The 24941-nt window shown below is 40.2% G+C and overlaps 1 protein-coding gene across 2 annotated transcripts in view; it reads right to left on the bottom strand.

The window, feature by feature from the left end:
* Window positions 1–24941, bottom strand: part of sema6cb (semaphorin 6Cb) — a 161286-nt gene that overhangs the window by 13104 nt on the left and 123241 nt on the right. For both annotated transcript variants that reach the window (XM_080039389.1, XM_080039390.1), the window contains exons 17-20: window positions 23767–23844; window positions 11980–12038; window positions 10835–10885; window positions 5968–6117 (exon numbers count right to left, since the gene is read on the bottom strand). In XM_080039389.1, the coding sequence (XP_079895515.1) occupies window positions 5968–6117; window positions 10835–10885; window positions 11980–12038; window positions 23767–23844 (338 nt within the window). The remainder of the gene's footprint in view (window positions 1–5967; window positions 6118–10834; window positions 10886–11979; window positions 12039–23766; window positions 23845–24941) is intronic.

Raw genomic sequence — 24941 nt, 5'->3', positions numbered from 1 at the left:
GCAGAAATGTTTCAAGAATATTCAGAAGTGAAGGGGGGTGTGTGTGTTTGTGTGTTTATGTGTGTCTGTGTGTGTGTGTGTGTGTGTGTGTTCTGTACATCATGTCCTGACGTGTGATGATTCATGTGAGTGGCCAGTGGGGTCAACATAGACGAGCTGGATGAATTAAATTTGACAGTCAGAAGTTAGTTTTATCATCTTAATGAACACGTCTTGTATTGCGTAGCCTCATTCTATAATATTAATATGATAAGTTGTTTTAAATGTGTCACCTTGAAAAAAAGTGTCATCTGATTTTGAAATGAGTGTCGGAATAAAAAGTTTAGAAAAAAGTGTTTCTAATTCGTCGTACGCTGCTGGAAGCTGTGAGACCATGTTTTATTTCATTTTAAATGAGAGACAGTTCAATTATTTATTTATCTGAAATGATCTATAATTAAATTCCTTGATTTTTTGCTTGGTCTTCAGAGTTATGATTAATATTTAACAAATCTATCATTTGGTTCCTGTTTGCTTGTTTCTACATTTACAGGGAGTTTAAAACATTCAATTATTAATCAAACAAAAATCTCATTCTGATTGGAGTGAAGCCTCTTTAAATAGCAGAAACAGTAATGGTGGTTAGAGGACACACACACACACACACACACACACACGCATGCACGCACGCGCACACACACACACACACACACACACACACACACACACACACACACACACACACACACACACACACACACACAGTCAGAGCCCTATCAGTGACTGGTTGTTACCGGCGGTGACTGTTGCCATAGTTCAGAAGTAAAAATAACTCTTTGGGACATTAGAACTTCTTCATAGAAAGGTTCAGCCAAAGTTCATGCCCTGCCCTCTGCTCCTGTATCGTTTTAATGAGTTTGAAAACACCCCCCTTTCTTGATTCCTATATTCTATATCTATCGCGCGATCTCCCTGTGCTTGTCAGCTAAATTAGGCTTTTTTTAGTCCAACCTAGTTCATATAAAATGTGGCAAAAAGTCACAGAAAAGGTCACCTTACAATATAGGGCAGGAAATGGGGTGGAAAGAAAGCTTCAGAAATGTCTAGAAAATTGAGTTTTGTGCAACATAGTTTTTGCTAACACAGAGGTTTCTTTCCACAAAGGAGAGGTGGGCGTTCTCCAGCCAAAAACAGCTCTAGTGCAATTTGACAACTGACTTTTTTTCTTTTTTTTTTAAATAGCAGCAGGTCAATAGGTTCCTGCGGCTTGCTTTTTAGTCTTCCCCGGAGTTTACATAATGTAATGCAGCTATCCACATCTGAGGGAGCATTTCACTTTAGTTTTTAGCGGTTCATGACATAAACAAATGTGGTTAGGATTAGGTATGTGTGGAGGGAGAGACTGCCTTGCTACTTTTCTTCCCTTTTAGATTTTATATCTCTCCGACATTTACAGAAGCGATGGATTAACAGTTGGTGGTTTACTTTTACTCATGAGATATTGATGAGATGTTTGCTGACGGGGGGAAAGTTTGGGAACTCCGAGAACTTTTCTGAGCCGTCAAATCTGTCACACAAACAATAAAGTTGAACATTTATTCCACAGTCTAGAAATAAGATTGAAAATGAACAGTCCCTGGCGTTCCAACTATCTTGGTTCAACAGGATCATTTTAAAACAGTGACATGATGTCACTTGCGACGGTTATTCAAAAATGTGTTTAGAATTTAAAGAACTCATGAATACAGCTAAAGTCAATGTCGAAGTCTAAAATCTACAGGTCTTTTTGTTATAGGCTAGCAGTTGTATGTTCGCGATCGCACTTCATTGATTGGTAACTTGACCTGATAGAAAGTTGGTGAGCTAACCTGGTGTGATTTTAAGAAAAGACAATCATTTTTATCATCTGTAAACTATCTGTTGTTGAAGGAGTGTACAATGATATGTTTTAACTTATTGTTTTTAGTGACTGAATAAACTACGATTTCTACTACTATTACTGTGACCAAATTTGGATTTACAAACATACATGTATATATGTAAAGACCTACTTCACCGGTGTATTGAACTCTGAGATCCTATGTAGTATAAATGTGCAATTTTTTTTTAAATCTGTTCATCCTAGCCTGAGAAAAGGCAGAAAGAGTGTTTTATGGTCTCACTGTGTAAACCTACATTTTAGTGTGAAAAATGTAGGGTTAGGATTTACAGGACAGCTGGGCCAAGGAAAGACTGAGGGAAGAAAAACCTCATTCATTATATTATAATAGCGATTTTATTATGATAGAACGCCGGTTCCGTATGGGTGAAGTATTCCTTTAACCATACAGTAGTTTAACTTTTAGTGCAGCCTTTGTCTGTCTTGAATGGCCGTTCTATATTTGGCCTTCTCTCAGTGTACCGTTGTCTACCGGCCCACCTTGTGTCTTGTTGGCAGATTTGTGAGTCCGCTGCGGAGTCTTTTACAGAAGGTAACCACAGGTAACAGCACCGATGTGTGTGTGTGTGTGTGTGTGTGAGAAATGGGAAAGGAAATGAGAGAGACTGGAGGCCCTCTCTTGCTGCTATGATACTGTAACTTCCACACCAGCTACACTCTCGCCTTATCAACCTGCCTGCGTAGTTGTGTGTGTGTGTGTGTCTCTCTCTCTCTCTCTGTCTTTGTGTGCGTGTCTCTGTCTCCGTGTGTGTGTGTGTGTGTGTGTGCGCGTGTGTGATTGAACCGGCAGTGTCACAGTCCCTGGCTCAAATAGATTAGGATGTTGCTGTTTCAATTTCACCCTACCCCCCCGCCCCCCATGCCCCCCCAACATGTTGTCCGACTCCCTGGCCCAAGCCTCTACTGGTTATTTATCTGTTATGGGCTTTTCTCATTTGGGCCTTTGAGTAGCTCATCATTTTGGCCACCGTCTGTCCGTATGAATTTAATTTTTTTTCCACTTGCGGAGGATTTATTGACTACTGGGACGGTGCTTGTGCAACACAGTGAGACGCAAAGAAAGGACACAAACTGCCCGGTCTTGCTGGAAATCACACCCAAAATAACTTCCTAAATTTGCTCTAGTCTTTGGAAATTACTAAACCTCAGGGCGCTCCGGTGGCGTAGTGGATAGAGCGCGTACCATATTGGCTCTGGCCTTCGTTGCAGTGGTCGCAGGTTCAAATCCGACCCGTGGACTTTACTGCAGGTCACCCCCCCCCCCCCTCTCTCTCTCTCTGTCTCCCCATTTCAACTCTGCACTAACTAATAAAGCTTGAAAATGCCCAAACAATTATCTTAAAAAAAATAATTGACTAAACCCTAAAACTTTCTATTGTGAATGTCACTTAGCCCACCACCCAACTATTTTTTTTAGTCTTGCACTTTATATAGTTGAAGCTTGTTTATTTGTTGGTTACATTATTGGTGTGGTTATGTTTCTGTTCCTGTTATGTATATTGTGTATCTATTGTTGTTTTTGCTTTGCATTTGTTTGACTCCGACATCATTGTAAATGAGGGTCACACCTCAACTGATCTTTCGAGTGTAAATAAAGGTTAAATGAAAATGAAAAATGTTTATTGTGTTTTCTCCGTCATTACTTGTGTACAGCCCGACGGGTACATAAGAATTTCACCGCACATTGTCCTTTGCAATTGTGTATGTGACGAATAAACTTTACATAGTATCTTGCTGCTTTACGTGACCATTTTAGGGTCACAAAAGGCATTATCCCACACTTCGCGCCATAGTTACACAATTCTTTGACTGTCGTTTCCAACTTTTGAAAAGCTTGTAACGTTAATGAGCATGAGGAGCAAAAACTGTCAAATTAAAAATGGACGGAATAATGAGACTCAAGGCTATAAAAGATCAAGACGTAATTAAATATTCAGGAACTAGTTGAAAGTTTTATAAAGTCCTGTTATTTATCGACGCGGCTGGATGGCGTGGTTTTATAATGTTGTTGAAGAGTTTTGATGTATTTAACAATGTGTGAATGGAAAGCTTAAGTATAAACAGAACATTTCAATTATACAGAAGTGTACACGGAAACTTCTTTGAAAATCATTTTTGACATTTGTAATTACACAAATTAAAAATATCCAGCCCGACAATACAACCTTTAAAAGCGGAATGTTTTGATTTGAACAGTATTTTTTGTCAACACAAAGTGGTTGGTTTATTGAGTGGCTACAGTTGTAATGAGGGGGATTTGTATTTGTGGTTGATTTTGAAGATTGGCAATGTCGGGACAAGTTGTTGGACTTGTTTTCATGTTCTGAAGCCACATAAATAGAGTGTTTTTGTGTGTGTTCCTTGAATGTTTAGGGTTGATCCATTCCCTTTATTGTGGAGAATTGTTGTTTAAAGGGTTCACATTCTAGTGAAACATACGGAGGAACAAACTCATTCACCCAATATGGACATTTTCGTTTTTTCAGAGGGATGGATATTTTGTTTATAAGTTTCCTCAAGATATACAAATTTTTTCCACATTTATTTTATTGTTTAATAATAATTTTTCTCCCAACTTGATAGTACACGCTCTTTTAACATGACCAACTTTAATATGCAATTTGAACTGTGAAATATCTATGATTTGAGGATGATTATTATTGATTTTATTATTAAATTTTTTGTCTGTGTTGTATTTTTGTTTATATCATGCAAATTATACATGTAAACCAATGGCTACATAAAGAGAGTTGCTACCTGGCTTGTGCTCTGATTTTTTGTCAGTGTGTTGGGAACCATTGAGGCAATATTGTGCCCATTGACGAGCTCAATAAAACATGGAGAAAGGCCATGTGGGAGCAGTGTTGTTTAGTCGCAGGTTCCACACTTGATTTGAGGAGTTCATTAGAGCCAGTGCAGTATTTACTTCAAGACATTAAGCCTACCGCATTAATAGCTGCTGTGTTGGTTACATCGAAATATTTGGTTGAAACGGGGCAAGAATATCCTCCTATCATTTTCTTGGAATGCTATCGTAACCACGTTTATATCTGTTAAAAGTTAGAGTCAGCGATTCGGGAGAACACTTGTTGTCAAAATCACTTTTGGTCAAAACCAGAGTGATTTACAGAGCCTAGGCTGTGTATTATCACTGGATTTGTTTTCAGCCCAACACAGTACGGACAGTTAGCGGATCATGAGGAGATACTCACTGATTTTGACAAAAAGGGATTTGTCAACGAGCGTTCTCCAGAATCACTGACTCCACCTTTGAGTGAATATCTACGCTGTGGTTTTGAGTGATATGCTACACTTATCTTTCAGCACACTCTTCCATGTTAATCAAACTAAACCACACACAGGGGTTTAATATAGTGGAAGCATTATGTGAAGCTGCTTGGAGATATTACGCATCACAACCTGTAACGCGGCGATGTAATGAAGGGTATGGATCAGGGAAGTCGATTAGTGATGCTTTCTGCCTTCTACTGAGAGATTGCTTTGACTAGTGAGTTAAGAGTTAGTGAGCAAATGAACTTGATATTTCCCTCTGGAAGAACATTAGCACACATTAGCATGCGGAATATAACGTGGCTACTTTAATGGTCAACCTCCAACAGGGAGTTGTTTGATGCTTTTACTGAGATTAAGAATCCCTTGAAAAATAGATTATTTATAAAAAAACTGTCAGGTATTTTTTTTTAAACGTTAAGACTAATTTTCTCATTGACTATTCAACGATGATTTGAAAAAAGCAAACATACTAAAATACTTATCTTTTTTTTAACTTGAAATAAGTGCCATGACCATATAATCCATATCAGATAATTCAACACACACACATGTTGCAGGCAAGCATGCTGAAAATGGGCAAACTGTTCTACCAGAGTGAAACGTCCTTTTATTTATTGGGGGTTATTATTATTTTGTTAGTGGTCAGTTAGTCAGTCTGGTTAGAAGTTAGAAGAAGTGTTTAAAGAAGGAAGATTTAAAAGAGGCGTTTATTTTTTTTCCGGGGCCCAAGCAGTGCAGACATCCCTCCCCCTTACCCTCCATCTCCACCCTGATTGGCTCCTGGTCAGGTGACCCTTGTTCCCCTAGAGGGGGCGGGACATCGGGACCTGTACCTCTTTCACCTGCCTCCTTTGGGAATGGAGCTTCGTGATTGGTTGTGCTGGCGATTGTGGGTGTGGTCTTCCCTGTGGTTGTAACGAAGGGGGAGGGAGCGGGTGGGTGGATAGGTGGGTGAGAGGAAGGGGGAAGGGAGGGGGGAAGGAGGGCAACAAAGTGAGTGATTAGTGGAGTGGGAATCAGCCTGGATGGGACAATCTATATCAGAGAAAATGAGGGTGAGAAAGAAAAAACGGAAACACCCGAAAAACACCCGTTAACATAAAGAGCCAGTGATGATAGTGAGAGACATGGGAAGCACACACAGCAGAATTTAAATCATCCATTAGGTTCCAGACCCTGACAGATATAGTATGGTGGCTAGTGCTGCAGTGTAGCTTACTAGCAGCTTAATACGCATATTGAATCTCTCGATGTGAGTTTTGCTTTTCAACACCTGAAATTACATATATCCACGCTATAATATCATACAGTTAAAAAAATAAATAAAAAAAAGTAACACAATTTTTTTTGTTGATCAATACAGAAAATATGTATGTTGACTGTTCCGAGACAAATCAAAATTATAATTAAATCAAATTCTCTAAAATATTTCCTGCTATTATCACACTCATAAACAACTGAAATCCTGACAGAAATCTTAGCACATTTTCTTCTATGAATCTTTAAATGTCATAACACAGCTGTCTGGCAGAGAGAGACAGAGACAGAGAGAGAGAGAGAGAGAGAGAGAGAGAGAGAGAGAGAGAGAGAGAGAGAGAGAGAGAGAGAGAGAGAGAGAGACTGCAGCTTAGCAAAAAGTTGACACTAAAATAATAAACGTATTTCAATAGACGGCACCAAAGGGCTCTGGACACTTTCATAACCTATAACTCTCGGGTACACGTCATGATTTGAAGGAATTACAGGCCTAACCTTCCTTTTTTTTTTTACAAACTCAGTCCCGAACTCATTGAATCCTGGTTTTCCGGCAAAATGTCCCATAAAAAAAATCATCCCTTCCCATTTTAATACAAGGCCTTGAACTCCTCCGACCACTGTTAAACCTTCCTATGTGTCCCACTCTTGCTAAGTGTTTTCCCAGATAAGTTGAAATAGATCCTTGTAGCTGGCTAGGAACTGTCTTTTTCTCCCTCTTTTTCCACTACCTCACTAGCACTGAACTATTTCACAGGATACTCTGTCACCTTGAGGCAGCACCAGAAAACATTATGACAACCACGTTTTGGATTCATTTCAAAACATATGCCCAAGATACGCGGCAGGGGCATGCAGCTAGCTTGCCACAGGCCTTTGTATTATCAAACATATTTGTCTGGATGACACACTCCACATCTTGATTGCATTATTATCTCTCTCTCTCTCTCTCTCTCTCTCTCTCTCTCTCTCTCTCTCTCTCTCTCTCTCTCTCTCTCTCTCTCTGTTGTCCTTGAGGTCTAGCCTTGCAGCATGCTACAATTGGCTAGGCTCCTGTACTAATAAGCCAGCCATAACGTTAGCATTCGGGCAGATATCACACCCAATGCTAGGAGGGAAAAAGGGTTTGTTCTCTCTCTTCTGTCTCTTACTGTGAGCCAGTTGACAGTGTGCACTATGAATGAGGTTCCCCCCCCACACTCCCAGTCAACGTACCATCTGTGATAGGCAAATTAAAACGTTACAACCAGGGGCTGTTTGGACCTGGCATTCTCGGACAGGATTTAATCATTACTTCAATTTATAACAATTGTGGTGTTCTGGCCAATTTTTTTTTTACCGCCGACAAGAAAGTGCATCGGAAAAGTGTTTTGTTTCACAGTTGCTTTCTGAGTTGGCAGCGTTTGTTTGGGTGACAGGGGAAAAAAAATGTCTGTGTCTTTTGGTGTGTGTGCTTTCGAAACACAGGGAACAACAGCTTTGTTCAGCATATGGCGTGTTTGATTGTGTAGGAAAGGCTGATAATTGATCGTCAGTGCAAGAGACTTAAAAAGGATTTTTCAGCGTGTGTGAAGAAAGCAATAAAACAATAGAGAGAGTATCAGACTGTGTGTTAGGAAGTTGAAACGATGCATTGAAGCGTCGGGGCGGTGACAGAACTCGTAGGATCAAGCAGGAGAGGGTTTTCGCTCATCAACTGAAGGCCACCGACTGAGTGATAATTCTTGCAGCAGGGAGTCGTTACAAACTACTGAGGCGCTTTGAGAGTGTGGAGGTTCTGGGCTGATGACTGTAGCACAGACAAGGTAGCTTTCATGTGGTGTTAATTGTCTGATTTATGAGACATTTGTGTTATTAAAATATGACGAAAATACAAACATAAATAGATACGAATTACAAAGTATTGTTTTTGATAAAAAAAAATAATAATAAAAAAATCTTGGTCCAAAATCTATTCTGTAAAAACTTTGGAACCTGACGAAAATACAAAAAAAAAAAAAATGTAAATAGAACTTTTTTTTATTTACAAAAAAAAAAGAAAAAAAAGGCTTAGTCCAAAATCTGTTCTGTTAAAACTTTGGACCCTAATATATTGTACAGATGATTTTTACTCTGGCAGACTAGGTGGGCTCTGTTATGAGACAGATACTTAGGGAGATGCAGGATGGATTAGGTCTGTTGAGCCGTAATGGCCGACATGTTCCAGAATGACTGAGCTACTGCTGCTGCTAATCAGTGTGGTGGATCCACCACTGCCATCAGCCCCCCTCGGTCACAATTAGTCAAGGCCAGACACGGCAGACGAAACGGCAGTCAATTATCAAGATTTTTTGGCTGTTTTGCTTCCATAACATGTCTCCTTCGAACTCATATGTTGTTGATGGTCTGATCTGTGATACATTTTATAATGTAAAACATGCATTTTTAAGTCCCGTACTAAGTATTTCTTTATTTATAAAATGAAAAAAGGCTGTAGACAAAATCTGTAGACACGCATATGACCCTGGCTTTATCCAGCATCTAGATTTAACAGTTTATTTTAAGGAGATGCAAATGTGTGCACAATAAGTTAGATATTACCAAATTTGCATATTTATTAAAACGTTTCTGAAATCATCTTTGTACAAAAAAAGAATTGCTTTAAAGTAACTTATCAACTGGCAAAGTTTCATGATGATATCTATAAGTTAAAATGTTGACCCCCATTCACCTGCAGTGTGTGGGAAGGAGGTTATTGCCAAGGATATCTGATATTCAGCTCTGGTAAAAAAAATTAAGAGACCACTTCAAATGTTCAGTGTCTCGTTTCACTACTTATAGGTTAATGTTTGAGTTGAATGAACATTTTGGGTTTATACTATAAACTACTGACAACACTTCTACCAAATTCACAAAACAAATATTGTCATTAAGTGCATTTTCATAAAGTTATGTAGAGATAAAGATTGAAGAAAAATCCAGACTGGTCTCTTAATTTTTTTCCGGAGCTGTAGTTTTGAAGGCTGCAGTGTTAGAATCATCTATCTTTCCTTGGCTGTGATACTATTTGTATTCGGGCCGTGCCAGAGGCGGGGCAGTGTAGCCAGTAGGCAGGGAGGGGGGTAATGGGACGTGACAGGGATGATGATGCCTTTTTGACACAGGGCATTAAGCAGCCCGGGACAGCACTGCTCTTGGGTCTTCAGAGGAGGAAATGCTTTGGACAATGGCTGAAAGGTTGAAGCTGTCACAATGGCTACGAAGGAAAGGTGGCACCAGCCCAGTTCAGATGCATTAATACAATATTAATCTAAGATCCCAAGGTTACCAAGTTATAAAGTGCAGAAATATAAGACTGAATATATGAATGCATAGTGAACGAATGTGATCCTCTACTCCAGATCAGTGAGAGAGTAGGTTTGAGTTTCCTTTACAGAAGAATTCAATTAAAAAGGTGAAGTCAGTGATTCTGGAGAACGCCTGTGGTCAATATCACTTTCTGTCAAAATCAGTGAATATCTCCTCCTGATCCGCTACCTGTCCGTACTGTGTGTGAACGGGAAAAACGGATAGGTAGTGAATCGTCAGGAGATCATTTTGACAGTTTTTTAACAACAGGCGTTCTATAGAATCACTGATTCCACCTTTAACGTAATGGTTCACGCACTTCACCTTCATCACTGACATTGAACAGTTTACTCACCGACTTCGCCAACATTAAAATAGAATCAAACAGGGCAGAAATACAAGCAATCATATGGTCAGACAAATATACTAAATATATTTGGTAAAAAAAAATAATATATTGAATTTGACCTTGGTGACCCATTTGACTGAGACTTTAAAGACAGACTTTCCAGTTACGCAAACCAACTGCACTGTACTTACAATGGCTGTGCATGCTCACACTTTCACTGGAAGATAGCTGACATTTTGTGTATGTGCTTACTTACAGTTTCCCCATCAAATAAGTGCTTTAAGATACACGCTGGGTTTTGTTTACAATCTATACAATCATCTGACCCACTTGTGTACTCTGTTGTAGGGAGAACGCAGACACAGCATTCCAGAATCCAAACAAATTTAACTGTTTGGATAAATTGTTAACATTAAAAATGGAAATGAGGCCACAACTTCTAAAACCGAGGTTGCGAAAAATCAAAACAAAAAAATCCCATCTATTCATTACCATTGAATAATGGCTGTTTATGGACACCAGCTGTTGTAACAATCAAACCACATCATTTTATAAAAACTACAGTTTAAAAAAAAAAAAAATCCTACTTTGGGGCCAATTTTCTCCCAGTTAACTAGCCTTTAGTCTGGTAGCGCTCAAGCTAAATCCGCAGAGGCAGTTAAATAAAAAAGATAAAGACATTTTGCACTGACCATACGCCGAGTCTAGAGCCGGGTTCTGCTTGCGAGTGGTTGCCAAGACATCTGGAGATCAAGAAAAAAACAAAGAAATTCAGAATGACATCAGACAAATGACTTTCAGACTACAATACATAATTATTATTTTTTTTTTTAGATTATTTTTTGTCATTTTCAAGCTTTATTTGATAGTACAGATATGGAATGGGGAGACAGAGAGAGAGAGAGAGAGAGAGAGAGAGAGAGGGGGGATGACCTGCAGTAAAGGTCCACAGGTCGGATTCAAATCCGTGACCACTGCAACGAAGGCCTGAGCCAATATGGTTTGCGCTCTATCCACTACGCCACGCCACCGGAGCGCCCCAATACATTCATTTCTAATGGAAGAAACTTATTGCTGAATTCCGGCTTGATTGTGCTTTTGATCACAAACCCAGATACATAACAAAATAGCCGTAATGACCCACTTCATCTTACATACAAGAAAAAACACATTTCTATGAGCAAAAAGGCTTAATTAAGATAGAAAGATTGAGAGCAGTATTCCAGCAGGGATTGTGAGGCGGGTGGGCGGACACAACTACCTCTTCAAGCTCCTTCAACATGAACTGAATGGCTGCCCTTGTTGAAATAAATACACTGTAATTCTCCGTGATAATTCATTAGATCCGCAATCACTTGTGCCTGCTGTCGCCCTGCCATCAAGATCTGATAGCAGTCAACAGTTGGTTTTCTCTGTCACTGTCTTTATTGCTCATTTACATTATAGCGAATTAAGGTGAGATAATTCAGGTGGATACAGTACATTTTTAACTTATAGAGAACAGATTTTGGATAGAGAATTTTTTCATTTTATGAATTAAACATGGATATTATATTGGTCTAAAAAATGCATTTTCTGCATGTTTTTAAGAAGAAAATGTCTCATAAATCCGACAATTAAAAAACATATAAACAAATCCTTCTGTAATAACTTTCAGATTAGTGCTAAGAATTATGACGGAAAGTGTAGTTGGTGTTAAGTGCTTTAGAAGTTGAGATTTTTTTGGTTCAGAGTATATTTGAAAAACACTAATGTTGAGCTAATGGCCGTTAGAGATGGTTGTATGGGAGAGAAATATATTGATAAATAAACAGACAAGGTTATGGACGCAACTTACCGTGGCAGGAATCGGGGTGCTGATGGTAACCGTTCTCCACGTCCTGTTCGAATCCTCCCCTGAAGACACAGACACACACACACACGCACGCACGCGCACACACACACACACACACACACACACACACACACACACACACACACACACACACACACACACACACACACACACACACACACACACACACACACACACACACACACACACACACACACACACACACACACACACAAAAAGACAAAAAAGAACAGACACGTCAGTACATTTGCATCAATACATTGCCCTTACTGTACATTTCTAACAAAGTAAGCAATTAGCTCACTGTCTCCAAGAAGGGCTCATCAATATTATCTAAGAGCACTGTAACAAAATGTCATTAGCTTTCTATCTGGCTGAGGTCAGAGTGTCTCACATTTGATGTTGATACACCAGTGGTGACCGCACATGCACAGGAAAATCCTCCCTTGGATCTTTTTACAATAATGTGTGTGTGTGTTTGTGTGTGTGTGTGTGTGTGTGTATCATCAATTTCATGGCAGATTCCTGGAGTTTGTTTGCGGTGAAAAAGTTGTAATTTACTTTTATGTGTCCTCACTTTACCTCAACTTGTTTTTTTTCTCTGCTAGTACTTAAAATGTTTTCACAGCTCCCTCTCTTTTCACAGCTCCCTCTCTTAGTACATAGCACTTCTGTAGCTGCACTGTATTTTATTCTACTGCTGGAGAAATTGGCACCTAGAGTTCGCCTTCTATGCGCTGAACAAATCACTGTATGCTCATTGAATGTCACGGAAAAATAGTCTGCAAAGGAAGTGTGTTGATTTAGAGCGACGGACACGAAAAATCAAGTCGTTCAACGGTGAAGTATTTATGGAAAGACTTCTTGCTCTTGAAACCCTTCACGTTGCTATAATGGCACAGCGAAGTATTTCCACAAGAAGTCGACATTATGCGCCAGCTGTCAGTAGGAATAAGAAAAAAAAAAATACACGGAACAATTTAACCTGTGTGTTATCGTTAAGAGGGTTTTTCTTCGGATTTTCCGGGGAGGAAAAAAAAGTAAAAGGATGTGGATATTAAAGAAAGGAATGTATGAATATAGATCAGTAGATTGGTTTAATGTACAGTATGGATGGTTGCCCGGTCAACCACATGTATGTACATTCAATATATGGTTACATTTAATTAACTTGACATGAAAACATTTGACCAAAAAGGGAAATACATTCTTAAATCGTGTCAAATAAATCCTTCAGATCTGTTTCAAAGTGGCTCTGAGGACCTTTTAGTTTGGGGTTATTCTAGTCGCCCCTTTAGACAAAAGCGGTAGTGTTTTAACTACGCCAGCTGTTGTTCCTGGGTGAGCGTATACCCATGACAAGAAAAACTAAATACAAATAGCATTCTTTGCACTGATGGTCTCTTTTGCTGTTACATGTAATTCATGATCATCAGAGGAAACATTTGACTGTTTCAGAAATATTAAAAAGTTCCTCATAGCACCTTTAACTGAGACATGTCTGCCTTTCTGAACCGTCTTCTGTGCAATCCAAACCATCTAAATATGCTTCATGAACCACACCTTCAAACTGACACAAAACCCAATCTGACGATCATTGATTTTCTGCTGCTCTGATGAAATTGTGCCAACGATTGATACGCCGTTCTCACGCCAATAGACCGCGCCGTAGTTCACATTCTAGTCTATCAGAAATGGCAATCTCTCTAGACGCACACATTCTACGGCTGAGTTATGAGCATGAGTCGAGGCTAGGTGAAGCGGAAGCCCGTTTAGCTAAATAAATCAAACGCCAAAAATCATCCCACACGTTTTAATGAACCGGATAAAACACACACACAGACTCGTGTTTTGAACAAGCACAAGTGTAACGATCCAGTAATCACGCAGAAACAGTTTGTTTGTACAGGCTGGCTGGCACACACACACATGAACACACGCCTACTACACCCCAATTAGTTGCTTATATAACCAACGCAAACCTACAGCTTACACAGATTACATGCACAACACAGGCGTCCTGCACCCAGCTATAATTAGCAATCAAACTTCTCACACACACACACACACACACACACGTCCCATCGAGAGAGACACACACACTGACAGAGAGAGAGACACACACACACACAGACAGACACACACACACACACACACACACACACACACACACACACAGACAGAGAGAGCGACACACACACACACACTGACAGACACAGACAGAGAGAGTGAGATACACACAGACAGACAGAGAGAGAGAGAGAGAGAGAGAGAGATACAGACAGACACACACACACACACACTTTTAGATTCCCTTCCAGAGACTGCACAATACCCAGCACAACTATAGGAACGACAGAAGTCTAAATTTGAGTTGCCGCAGAGCGAGAACATTGAACTCAGCTGGATAACGAAAAAAAAATCAGCTCAAAAGGGAATGAATCACCGACATCTCTCCACTGTGTGTTAAAGGAGAAAACTCTGCCGGCAATCGTCAGGTTTAGAAGAAAGTGTGTGTTGTGAAGCCTGGTGTGAGGAGGCTGCTTATTGCACTGTTACTCACCTGGTGCAGCAAATTACTCACTCACTCACACACACACACACACACACACACACACACACACACACACACACACACACACACACACACACACACACACACACACACACACACACACACACACACACACACACACACACACACACACACAGACAGACAGAACCCAGGTGTGCTGTATTAAGTTGCTTAACATTATCATGAGAAATAAGGGATTTGGTGGGAGACGGGAGGTGATTATCAAATCAAAAGAATGCCGAGATGATGCTCAGAATATTGGCAAAGAATGAAGTTGTCTTAAAATACTCAAAAAAAGAATAATAATAGAATAAAAAAGATTGATTTTTTACTGCTTTGGAGCGGTGGGTGTTTAACGTTAGACCATAAACACACTATTAATGGTGCAATCAGTTTGCTCCCTTTATGCAGCATAGTAAAACATTTATATTTGTTTATATTTCAGTTGTTTAAAATGTTGGTTTCTAACTTTTTTAGTTTGTGAGCTCTTAAAATAAAGCTTTGTCTGATTCTTATTTGATTGTTATATCGAGAAAAAAAATCAGGTAAAAGGTAACATTATCAATTGATTTGCACACATACAATTCACAACATAACTCCTGCCCCTCTGGTTGGGAAGCATTAGTATGTATTAGCATGGCATCATTTTATCTTTTAGTTTTAACAATTGTCTGGTCTAAGGTGATTCAAAAGTCATACAGAATTTACTCGGATATGTTTTTCATCCACTGTGTTGATGTGCAGAAAAACTTGGCTTAGAACATATCATGAGATAGTTGAGCAGAGGTAGAAACGTTGCCATGTTGAATGACAGTCGACTCAATGATGTCGGCTTCACCAGGAAAAACTCCAAACCAAAAGATATTCAAAGATCAACAGAGTAACCGCAGCATCTGCAGTGGCAGTGGAAACAGAGGCTCCATGTCTCAGCCCTGCCCGTCTCCATAACAACTGATAAGAAATCCACAGGGAAGAGAAAGGTTCATTCCTCAATAAGAACAAAAGCCATCCGAGTTTGAAACCAGTAATAACTCGCTATGATGATTCAACTGCTGCTCAATTCCTTATGTGATTGTAGCGTGAACTTTCAAATGTCTTCACAAAGAGGTAGTTGATCCAAACATGCAACAAATTCACATTTTATTGAACTAACTTCTCCGAATTTTGCTTAAAACTTCTACAACATTTTGATGGAAACTAATTTCTGACAAAATCCTTCATTGAAATCCACACAGACATTGTAATGTATTCTTCTCAGATTTTCAAGCTAGCAAAGGGCTACAGGAAGTTTGGCTGTCACAACTTGTACCATGATAGGTACTATAAGGTATTATTGTATATACTGTATATATTTGTGTTTCTATCCTAACTATTTTTACTATATTTTTTTGTATTTTATATGTATACAACTGTGCAGCTGGAGGACTGCTCCAACAAACTGACGTTGTCTTGTTGTGCAATGAGAATAAAGATTTTTCTACTAAAAGTTAAAACTAGTCTGCATACGAAAACATTCAAGTTAATTTAGCAAAGTGCTGAGAACATTAAAGTATGTGTGTCTGAGCATGCTCGGTGCCGACTTCCTAACTCGGACTTACAGTACAGTGCAAAGAATACATTGTTGTGTTGAGAACCAACTCTAGTAAAGAGAGTGTTGTTACTTAGCAGAATGACAGGTCACCGTTACGTTTGAAAAAGCCAGACGTGTCGGAAGTTGGCACATTTCACCATAATGAATGTGTCGACCTTCTCTGATGTCTTTACACATGAATAAACAGTTCAACGCGACCATCGGGCAGGAATTCATTTTTTGTTCTGCTTTCCAAACACAGGGAAAATACTGGCTGTCAGATATCAACATCTGTCTACTTTTCCCCCATAAACTCTTGCCCCGTGGCTGGCTCAGTCTCACTCCTAACTCTGAGCAAACGGCGTCGCTAAATGAATTTTCGTTGCCATCTGTATTTGAAAGGCGTTGCGTTTCGCTTGGCCAAACAAACCTAAACTCAATGTCTTTCCACCTGGTTTAGTTTCAGTGTTTGATCGTTATTTTCTAACTCGGTTTTGATGATAAAAAGATTTTGCACTCGGTGGCACAATGTCGATTTCCATTTTGCAAATTAGGGGAAAAATATGTTTTTTTTGGCATTCCTTTAATTATAATGAATGCAGTCTCTACTAAACCTTAAATAACATGCCGCGCCACACAGATGTACTCACTCAAGGGGAGAATAGGCACAACAAATTAACACGGATAAAATGCAGCTACAAAATAATAATTTCACACGTTCTTAAGACACCATGATACACAGCATCAGTGCAAGTTTGTTTCCAATCTAAAAGACATGGAAACTGGACGGCTAGAAAATGCCAAACAAAGATGGCCGATGCAATAAAATTGTTCCCTTAAATTCACGTGAAAACACATTTGGTTTTAGATTGTTTCTCTTGTTTAGAATGTAGGTTGAACCGAGTAACATTGTGATGTGTTCAAGTGCTTGTCAGAAAAAAATTGTATTTCGTAACTTAACGTAACGTAACTTCATCGTGATTACCGGTAGTTCAATGTTATTTTGTATAATGTAGTCTTAGGCTACAGGTAAAGTAGAAATAGGTATAAACCAACAGTAATACCTTGTACTTGGGTAGAATTTGGTACATTTTCAAGTTATCTAAAAGTTGGATACGGCCCAACCCATCCTACCAAGCTGCACATTCTGTTCTGGAATCTTCATTCATCCTCAGTCCTCGGCCGTCTTTTGTTTTGGCATCGGGCTTTTGGCAACATCGCTCACGTCAAACGCATTGTGGATGACAAGTAAAAACCAAAACACCCACATAAAAACAGTGTGAAGTTTGAGCTGTGGAGCCGCACACTATCTTTCAAGGGGTCTGTGAATTCCTCTCTCTCCCTATCCTCTGGACCTGCCACAAATCACTCAATAGAATGAACAGTGTCTGCCACACTCGGCTAAGAAAAGACTGGAGGAGAGAGGAGAGTGATAGTTCATGAACGAGTGATGTGACAGAGAGGAGACAGAGAGTGACAGAGTCCCAAGAGGAAGAGGACTGTTGAGCTGCTTCATCTCAGACTGTGGTCAGACTAGACTCACTTCACCACCATCCCTTTATCCATCTCTCCTCCTCTGCTTACCCCTAGATCACCCACCAACCCAAGCCCCATCAACTTTACATTTTCCTGTCGTTTGTTTACTGTTGTGCTCCTAGGTAAAGCGCTTCGAGTGCGAGAAAAGCGCTATATAAATTACATAATATTATTATTATTATTATTTTTTTTGCATTTTTATGCTTTATTGATAGTGTAGAGACAGAGGTGAAATGGGGCAGAGAGGGGAGTGACATGCAGAGAACGACCGCGGGCTGGAATCGAACCCGAGTCCGCTGCTGGCCGAGACACATGGGGGGGACGCCCTACCAACTGAGCTAAGGGCGCCCCCATATATTATTATTATTCATCATCCCCCGTTCCCTTTCACCTATTTCACTATCCACCCCCGATCCTACTTTCAATTGTCTATTCAGATATGGAAATATATCACTTAAAGAAGGTGGAGGCAGCGATTCTGGAGAACGCTTGATGTCAAATTCAATATCTATCTCACGATCCGCTACCTGTCCATAGTATGTATGTGCGCGCTGAAAAGAGTTACTACAAAGCCTATGCTCTGTAAACGGGAAAAGTTGCTAGCAATAGTGGGTCCACTTTGTTTACATACCAGTATGTTCACATACCCGTTTACATGGCCTAGGCTGAGTATTAACAGCTACAACTAGTTTCAGTGCACACACAGCACGGGCAACCCCTTCACAATAGGTTGAACATCTGATGTTACTCCATGGCCACACAGACAGGTCTCTGCAAACTCTCTCTTTCCTTGGATACAAAAAATAAAAATCTCAAATGAGAAACAGATGTTCTGCACTTTGGAATAGGACTGATAGAATTCTCTCTCTCCCTTTCCTTCCCCCTTTCCACTCTGTTTACCCCTCAGTCCTTTCCTGCTCTTAAATGTGGAGGACGCAATTCTGGAGAAGGCTTGTTGACAAAATTACAATTTTTTTCAAAAGCAGTGAACATCTCACAGCATAGGCTTTGTATACAGAAATATTGCTAGCTACGGTTGTTTACATAACCTTTGTTTACATACCAGTACAGAGTCTAGGCTGTGTATTAACGCCTGATTTTTTTTCAGCTCACACACACACACACACACACACACACACACACACACACACACACACACACACACACACACACACACACACACACACACACACACACACACACACACACACACACACACACACACACACACACACACACACACACACACACACACACACACACACACACTTACACAGTACATACAGGGAGCGGATCGTGAGGAGATATTCACGGATTTTGACATCAAGCGTTCTCCAGAATCACTGACTCCACCTTTAAGCTTTAGTTCTTTTTGCTTCTTCATATCTCTTCATTCTTACCCTCCTCTCGTTCCCTTGTTCCTTACGTCCGTCTATACTTAATACTATACTTCTGGGTATTATATAATAGAGTCCGAACATGATATTATTTGGCTGCTCTCTCTCACGTAGTTTTGCTCTGTTGGTTTCTAGTGCGGCTGCGTCCTGCACGCTATAAGCCCCACGTCTCATAAATCAAACTTCAGCGCGCGGCTCCGAGCACTTTGCCAGCGTGAGGTCTCTTTCTCTCTCTCTCTCTCGACCCTTCTAGTGACAGCTACTAAGTCTAAACCTCAAACCACACAATGTTCTCTAATCTTAATTACAACCGTAACCCCAAACCCCACATTCAAATCCTTAAACACACTTCCTTAAAGTCAAAACAAAATTAAAAAAGGACTTTTTTTCATATTGCCTGCCAACTCATCATGCCTGCTTTTATTCCCAAACACATTTTTTTAATAAAACCAAAATTTCATTACTTTTAGCAGTGCATCTTAATAAGTATCTCAGTGGATAACACCAGGCATGAAGTGAAGTTTCAGCCCAATAACACTTTCATATATTTTTAACAACTAGTGTAGTGTCCGTTTGGGATTTTGCTGGGTGTATAGTGAAGATGTTAAGGTAGCAGCATATTCTTAGCCTTTTAACAGCAAAAAGTGTCTGTCTGCCCTTCAAGTTTCTCATTAACTGTTCATCCGATCTACTTTATACTTAGTGTGTGTGTTGTTGAGGTCTCAGGGGAGTGCAGTGCCAAGTATGAAGTTGTTTGGATCAGCGGTTCTCTAGAAAAATCTATCAGTGCTGTTACGGTACCGGTGCTTGGAGTGGCCAAAAAGGGAGTATGGCTTTTACTGTAATGGAACGAATAGACGTTCAGCTAAATCCCATCAGGGGCACGGGCACGTCCCAAACAGACACTGCACTAGTCCCCAGAAAGGTTGAACCATTCCTTTAAAATCCCAAAATTGAAAACACCAAAAAAAAAAAAAAAAAAATTTCCTCACCCCCATGATGGTTGAAAATAAAATGGATGTAGCGATTTAAGCAACCCAAACCCAAACATTATACGATACAAAAACCCAATTACGAAGAGGGAACCTGCATCTGAAAGTGAAAAAAATAAATGCTATCAGCGTGTGTGTCCGTGCGAGGGCAGGAGAAGTGATATGTCTGGGGGTGGCCGAGCGCTGGATATGCAATAATTCCAGCTCTGCACATTTTCGGCCGTCAAAATAATCTATTGGAAGCTAGTCGACAGTGGAGGTTGTTCTCTGTGTGTGTGTGTGTGTGTGAGATGGAGAGGGGGGCAAGGCAAGTGCAGTGGGACAGGGAACACACACACACACACACACACACACACACACACACACACACACACACACACACACACACACACACACACACACACACACACACACACACACACACACACACACACACACACACACACACACACACACACACACACACACACACACACACACAGTTTACAACCAATGTACATAAAGGCAAGAATGAAAAAACCAGCCCGAGTAGTGTAGTGATTTAGAAACAGGTTGTACATCACCCGCACAGGGACACACAAAGTCCTTGACTGTCAGCAGGCACACAGGAGGAGAGAATAGTGGCTCTACTCCTCCTCCTACTCCTCCTCTCTCTCTCCATCCATCTATCTATTCATTCATCTACCTGTCTGTCTACCCATTCATCCGTCTGTCCATCCAGCCATCCATCCATCTCTCTTCCCCCATTTCTCTCAGACAGCACGTTACACGGCTACGTGATTGAAACACATGCAGACAAACATAATTTCTGATTTTATGACTCAGGGCGGGAGGGAGAGAGGAGTTTAACTTTCTTTCATTGTATGATGACTTTTATTTTCCAGTCTATATACTGTATATACAGCTCCGGAAAAAAATTAAGAGACCACACCAAATGTTCAGTGTCTCTCGTTTTACTATTTATAGGCATATGTTTGAGTAGAATGAACATTTTGGTTTTATTCTATAAACTACTGACAACTTTCAATCAAATTCGCAATAAGAATATTGTCATTGAGAGCATTTCTATAATGTAATGTAGAGATGAAGATTAAAGAAAAATCCAGACTGGTTCTCTTCATTTTCTTCCAGAGCTGCATGAATAAATACTGTATATAAGTGAGTGAGGCAGGGAGGGTTGCTCACACACACACACACACACACACACACACACACACACACACACACACACACACACACACACACACACACACACACACACACACACACACACACACACACACACACACACACACACACACACACACACACACACACACACACACTCACCCTAGGTCGTGTTCACCCCTAATAGGCAACTTCTTTGGTGCGCACAGTGTGAGTTGGATTCATTGATTTATTGTTGTATCTTCAAAGACAAATGAATGACATCATACTATTTCAGTCCATGACACAACACAATTCAACCACTCATAAATACACATGATGGATAGATGTTGTGGGTCTCAAATCGAACCGGGCAAAGCAACCCTCAAGATGACATTGTTGAACCTGTTTATAATCGATTGCTAATCAAGAATTAGAGAGTGCATTGTAACTGCAGTGCACGCAATGCACAGGGATATGTTACAATAATTGCTTCTGCGGCTGCTTGGCAACACATAATTGACTAAGTTACAAATCGCTCCACTGTGACTGTGAGCTAGAGAACTAATAATGTTTTAATATAGACACATTCACCGACCTGCCCTCAGCAGCCATTAAGCTTTAGAAGGTGGAGTCAGTGATTCTGGAGAACGCTTATGGTCAACATCCCTTTTTTAATAAAATCAGTGAAAATCTCCTCACGATCCCATACCCGTCTGTTCTGTGTGTGCACTGAAACAACATCCACTGTTAATACACAGCCTAGGCTCTGTAAACTAGGAAGTAAACAAAGAGTATGTAAACAAAGGGAGCCACTGTAGTAAGCAACATGCCGGTTTACGGAGCCTAGGCTGTGGATTAACACTGGATATTTTTTTCAGCACACACACACACACACACACACACACACACACACACACACACACACACACACACACACACACACACACACACACACACACACACACACACACACACACACACACACACACACACACACACACACACACACACACACACACACACACACACACACACAGTAGATATTCACTGATTTTGACAAAAAGTGATTTTTGACAACAAGCGTTCTCCAGAATCACTGACTCCAACTTTAAGGTTGAGGAAAAATCATGTTATTCCAATCTATCCGACAGCATCACATGGATATTCCACCTGTATCTACTTGCTTCAACTCTCCATCAAAACTACACATAGTATAATAAAGCTCAGTACACATTCATCCCAACCAGAGAGACTATAGTCTAGATGTGTCGTGCACCATTTAACACACATGTCACAGGTTTCTAGCTCAACATCATCTGTTATCTTTGGCATCTCTGCGAGGATTCAAAATCAAGTTATGTTGCTTTGAATAATATTTTCCAACACAGCGTGAGGTTTGTGAGGGACTAGGCCACCAGCAGCGCCGGTCAAACTCCCACACAGCTGAATTCAATCATCTCTAGATTAAAACCTAAATATAACTACAGCTGGACTATCATAACAGATACTAGAATAACTGCTGTTAATTTGAAATGTTCTGTGCATATGAAAGCTTGTCCGTATTATCACCTGCATAATGAGACAAATCATATCATCCAAAAATACTCTCACTAAAGCCAAAACAATGACGGTGTGTAATACAAACAGCTCTTGGCACTGGAGACTGGAGAAAAATGTAGATATTGAGCTGTCAGATGCAATTTATGTCTTTATTTGGGCTGTGCTACCTTTCAGTGAGCCCTTAAACCAACTGAACATCTTGTGCTGTTTTGCCGGCTCTGTGTATTTCTAGCTGCTCCACCGGGCACTTTTTTACTTTGAAATACGTGCAGTAGTAATAGTAGCTTTGAAACATTGTTATTTCCCCACAAAAATGTATAAAGACGTGTACAAACTGTGCTGCAACGTACCAACAGTGCAGCCCCCAGCTACAGACACCAGCAAGGGTCTTTGAACGAGGTTTGACAATGTTAAAACGTATAGAAATGTTTGTAACTGAAATTTAATTTCTATGTGGACTACTGCAATTCATTCATTTGAGATTTTTTCCCTCTTCATAGTCATAACACCAAATACAGATATATATCTTATAAAATATATCAACAGTTTCATGAACGACACAAGGATGGATGAATGTGTCTGGAAACTTTGAGGTGAAGATGTATTCAGTTATTTATTCTATCAAACTACTTCTTCGTCTTCCAAAAGGTGCATTTCTCCAGGAAGCCCACTATAAATAAAAACGTGTAAGGCCGTTTAAGTTTGTCTATTCTGTGCTACTGTGCTAGAAACATGGCGGTGTATTATGTTGGCGGGTCCTGCTATGTTGATATAAAAGGCTCATTTTAAGGTAATGAATAAAAGGGTTAACAAGTGTGCGTGCGTGCGTGCGTGCGTGCGTGTGTGTGTGTGAGTGAGTGAGATAGTGTGTCTGTGAGTGAGTGAGTGAGTGAGTGCATAAGTGTGTGCGTGCGTGCGTGCGTGTGTGAGTGAGTGAGACAGTGTGTGTGTGTGTGTGTGTGTGTGTGTGTGTCTGTGTGTGTGACTTACTTGAAGCCAGGAGACACTGTGGCACAGCTGCCCGACTTGAGCCAGATGCAGTAAGGGTCCCGCGAAGACAGACAGCTTCTGTAGAACAAAACACACATAGAAACAAACTGTCAGTGGGTGCTCAAAGTAATGGTGTTAAGCAGGGTGTAAATGACTATATAACACTGCCACACACACAAGGCATAGACAGAGATAGTCGATTGAAATAACCCAGAGAGAAAAGGGAGCCCTGTTTAATTGAAGATGAAATTGCCGCATCTTCATTAAGCATAGTGAAAGTTACAGAGCATTCCTAATTGCTAAAACAAAAGCTTTATTGTGAAATTACAGCATAAATCTTTCACATCTCAACTGTGACTCTTCAGGCGGATCCCATAATCTTGTTTTTATGCTAATACAATGATTTGTTTACAAAGTCTGCCAACACAGAGAGAGAGTGTGTGTTAGTGTGAGTGTGTGTGTGTGTGTGTGTGTGTGTGTGTGTGTGTGTGTGTGCGTGTGTGTGTGTTAGTTAGTGTGAGTGTGTTTTTGCGTGAGTGTGAGAGTGTGAGTGTGTGTGTGTGTGTGTATATGTGTGTGCGTGTGTGTAATTTTAATACAGTACAGCTTAATGTTTTCATGACTGGATGACAACACATAGCATGCATTTTACAATACATTAACCATGGCACTTTTATGATTGAATAAAGAATGCAATCAGCTATGTCAGCTTACATAACATTGTTGCATTCTTCATGACCGACATAAATGCGATTATGCAATACGACTGAGGGGAAGGGGGGTGGGGTGCATCCCAATTCGATTACATCTATTATATTTACGACTGTCCGTTTGGAAGGAGGGCAGAGTGACCGCAAGCGCACAGAGAAATGTAATGCAATACACATTATTGAGCCACAGCAAAGAGATCTTGATATTACTCAATGAAATGTGATATGTGAGAGTATCCGTGAGAAAGTAAATGCGGAGGGTAAATCAACAAGGACTGAAGAAGTTAAGGGAAGATGGCAGGACATAAAAAAAAAAAAATGTTCCCCTGGTGAAATCAAGTTGCACACGTTTTTTTATAAACCTTTAGTCAATCGGGCTTTTAAAGGTGCACTGTGTAACTTTGGGTGTGTAAGAAAAGTGAAAATGTTCTAAGCTATATTTTCATAACTGAAAAAAGAAAACAT

The sequence above is a fragment of the Ammodytes marinus genome (genome assembly GCF_949987685.1).
Source record: "Ammodytes marinus genome assembly, chromosome: 13".
Lineage (NCBI taxonomy): Eukaryota > Metazoa > Chordata > Actinopteri > Uranoscopiformes > Ammodytidae > Ammodytes > Ammodytes marinus.
This window is presented reverse-complemented; position numbering and strand designations above follow the sequence as displayed.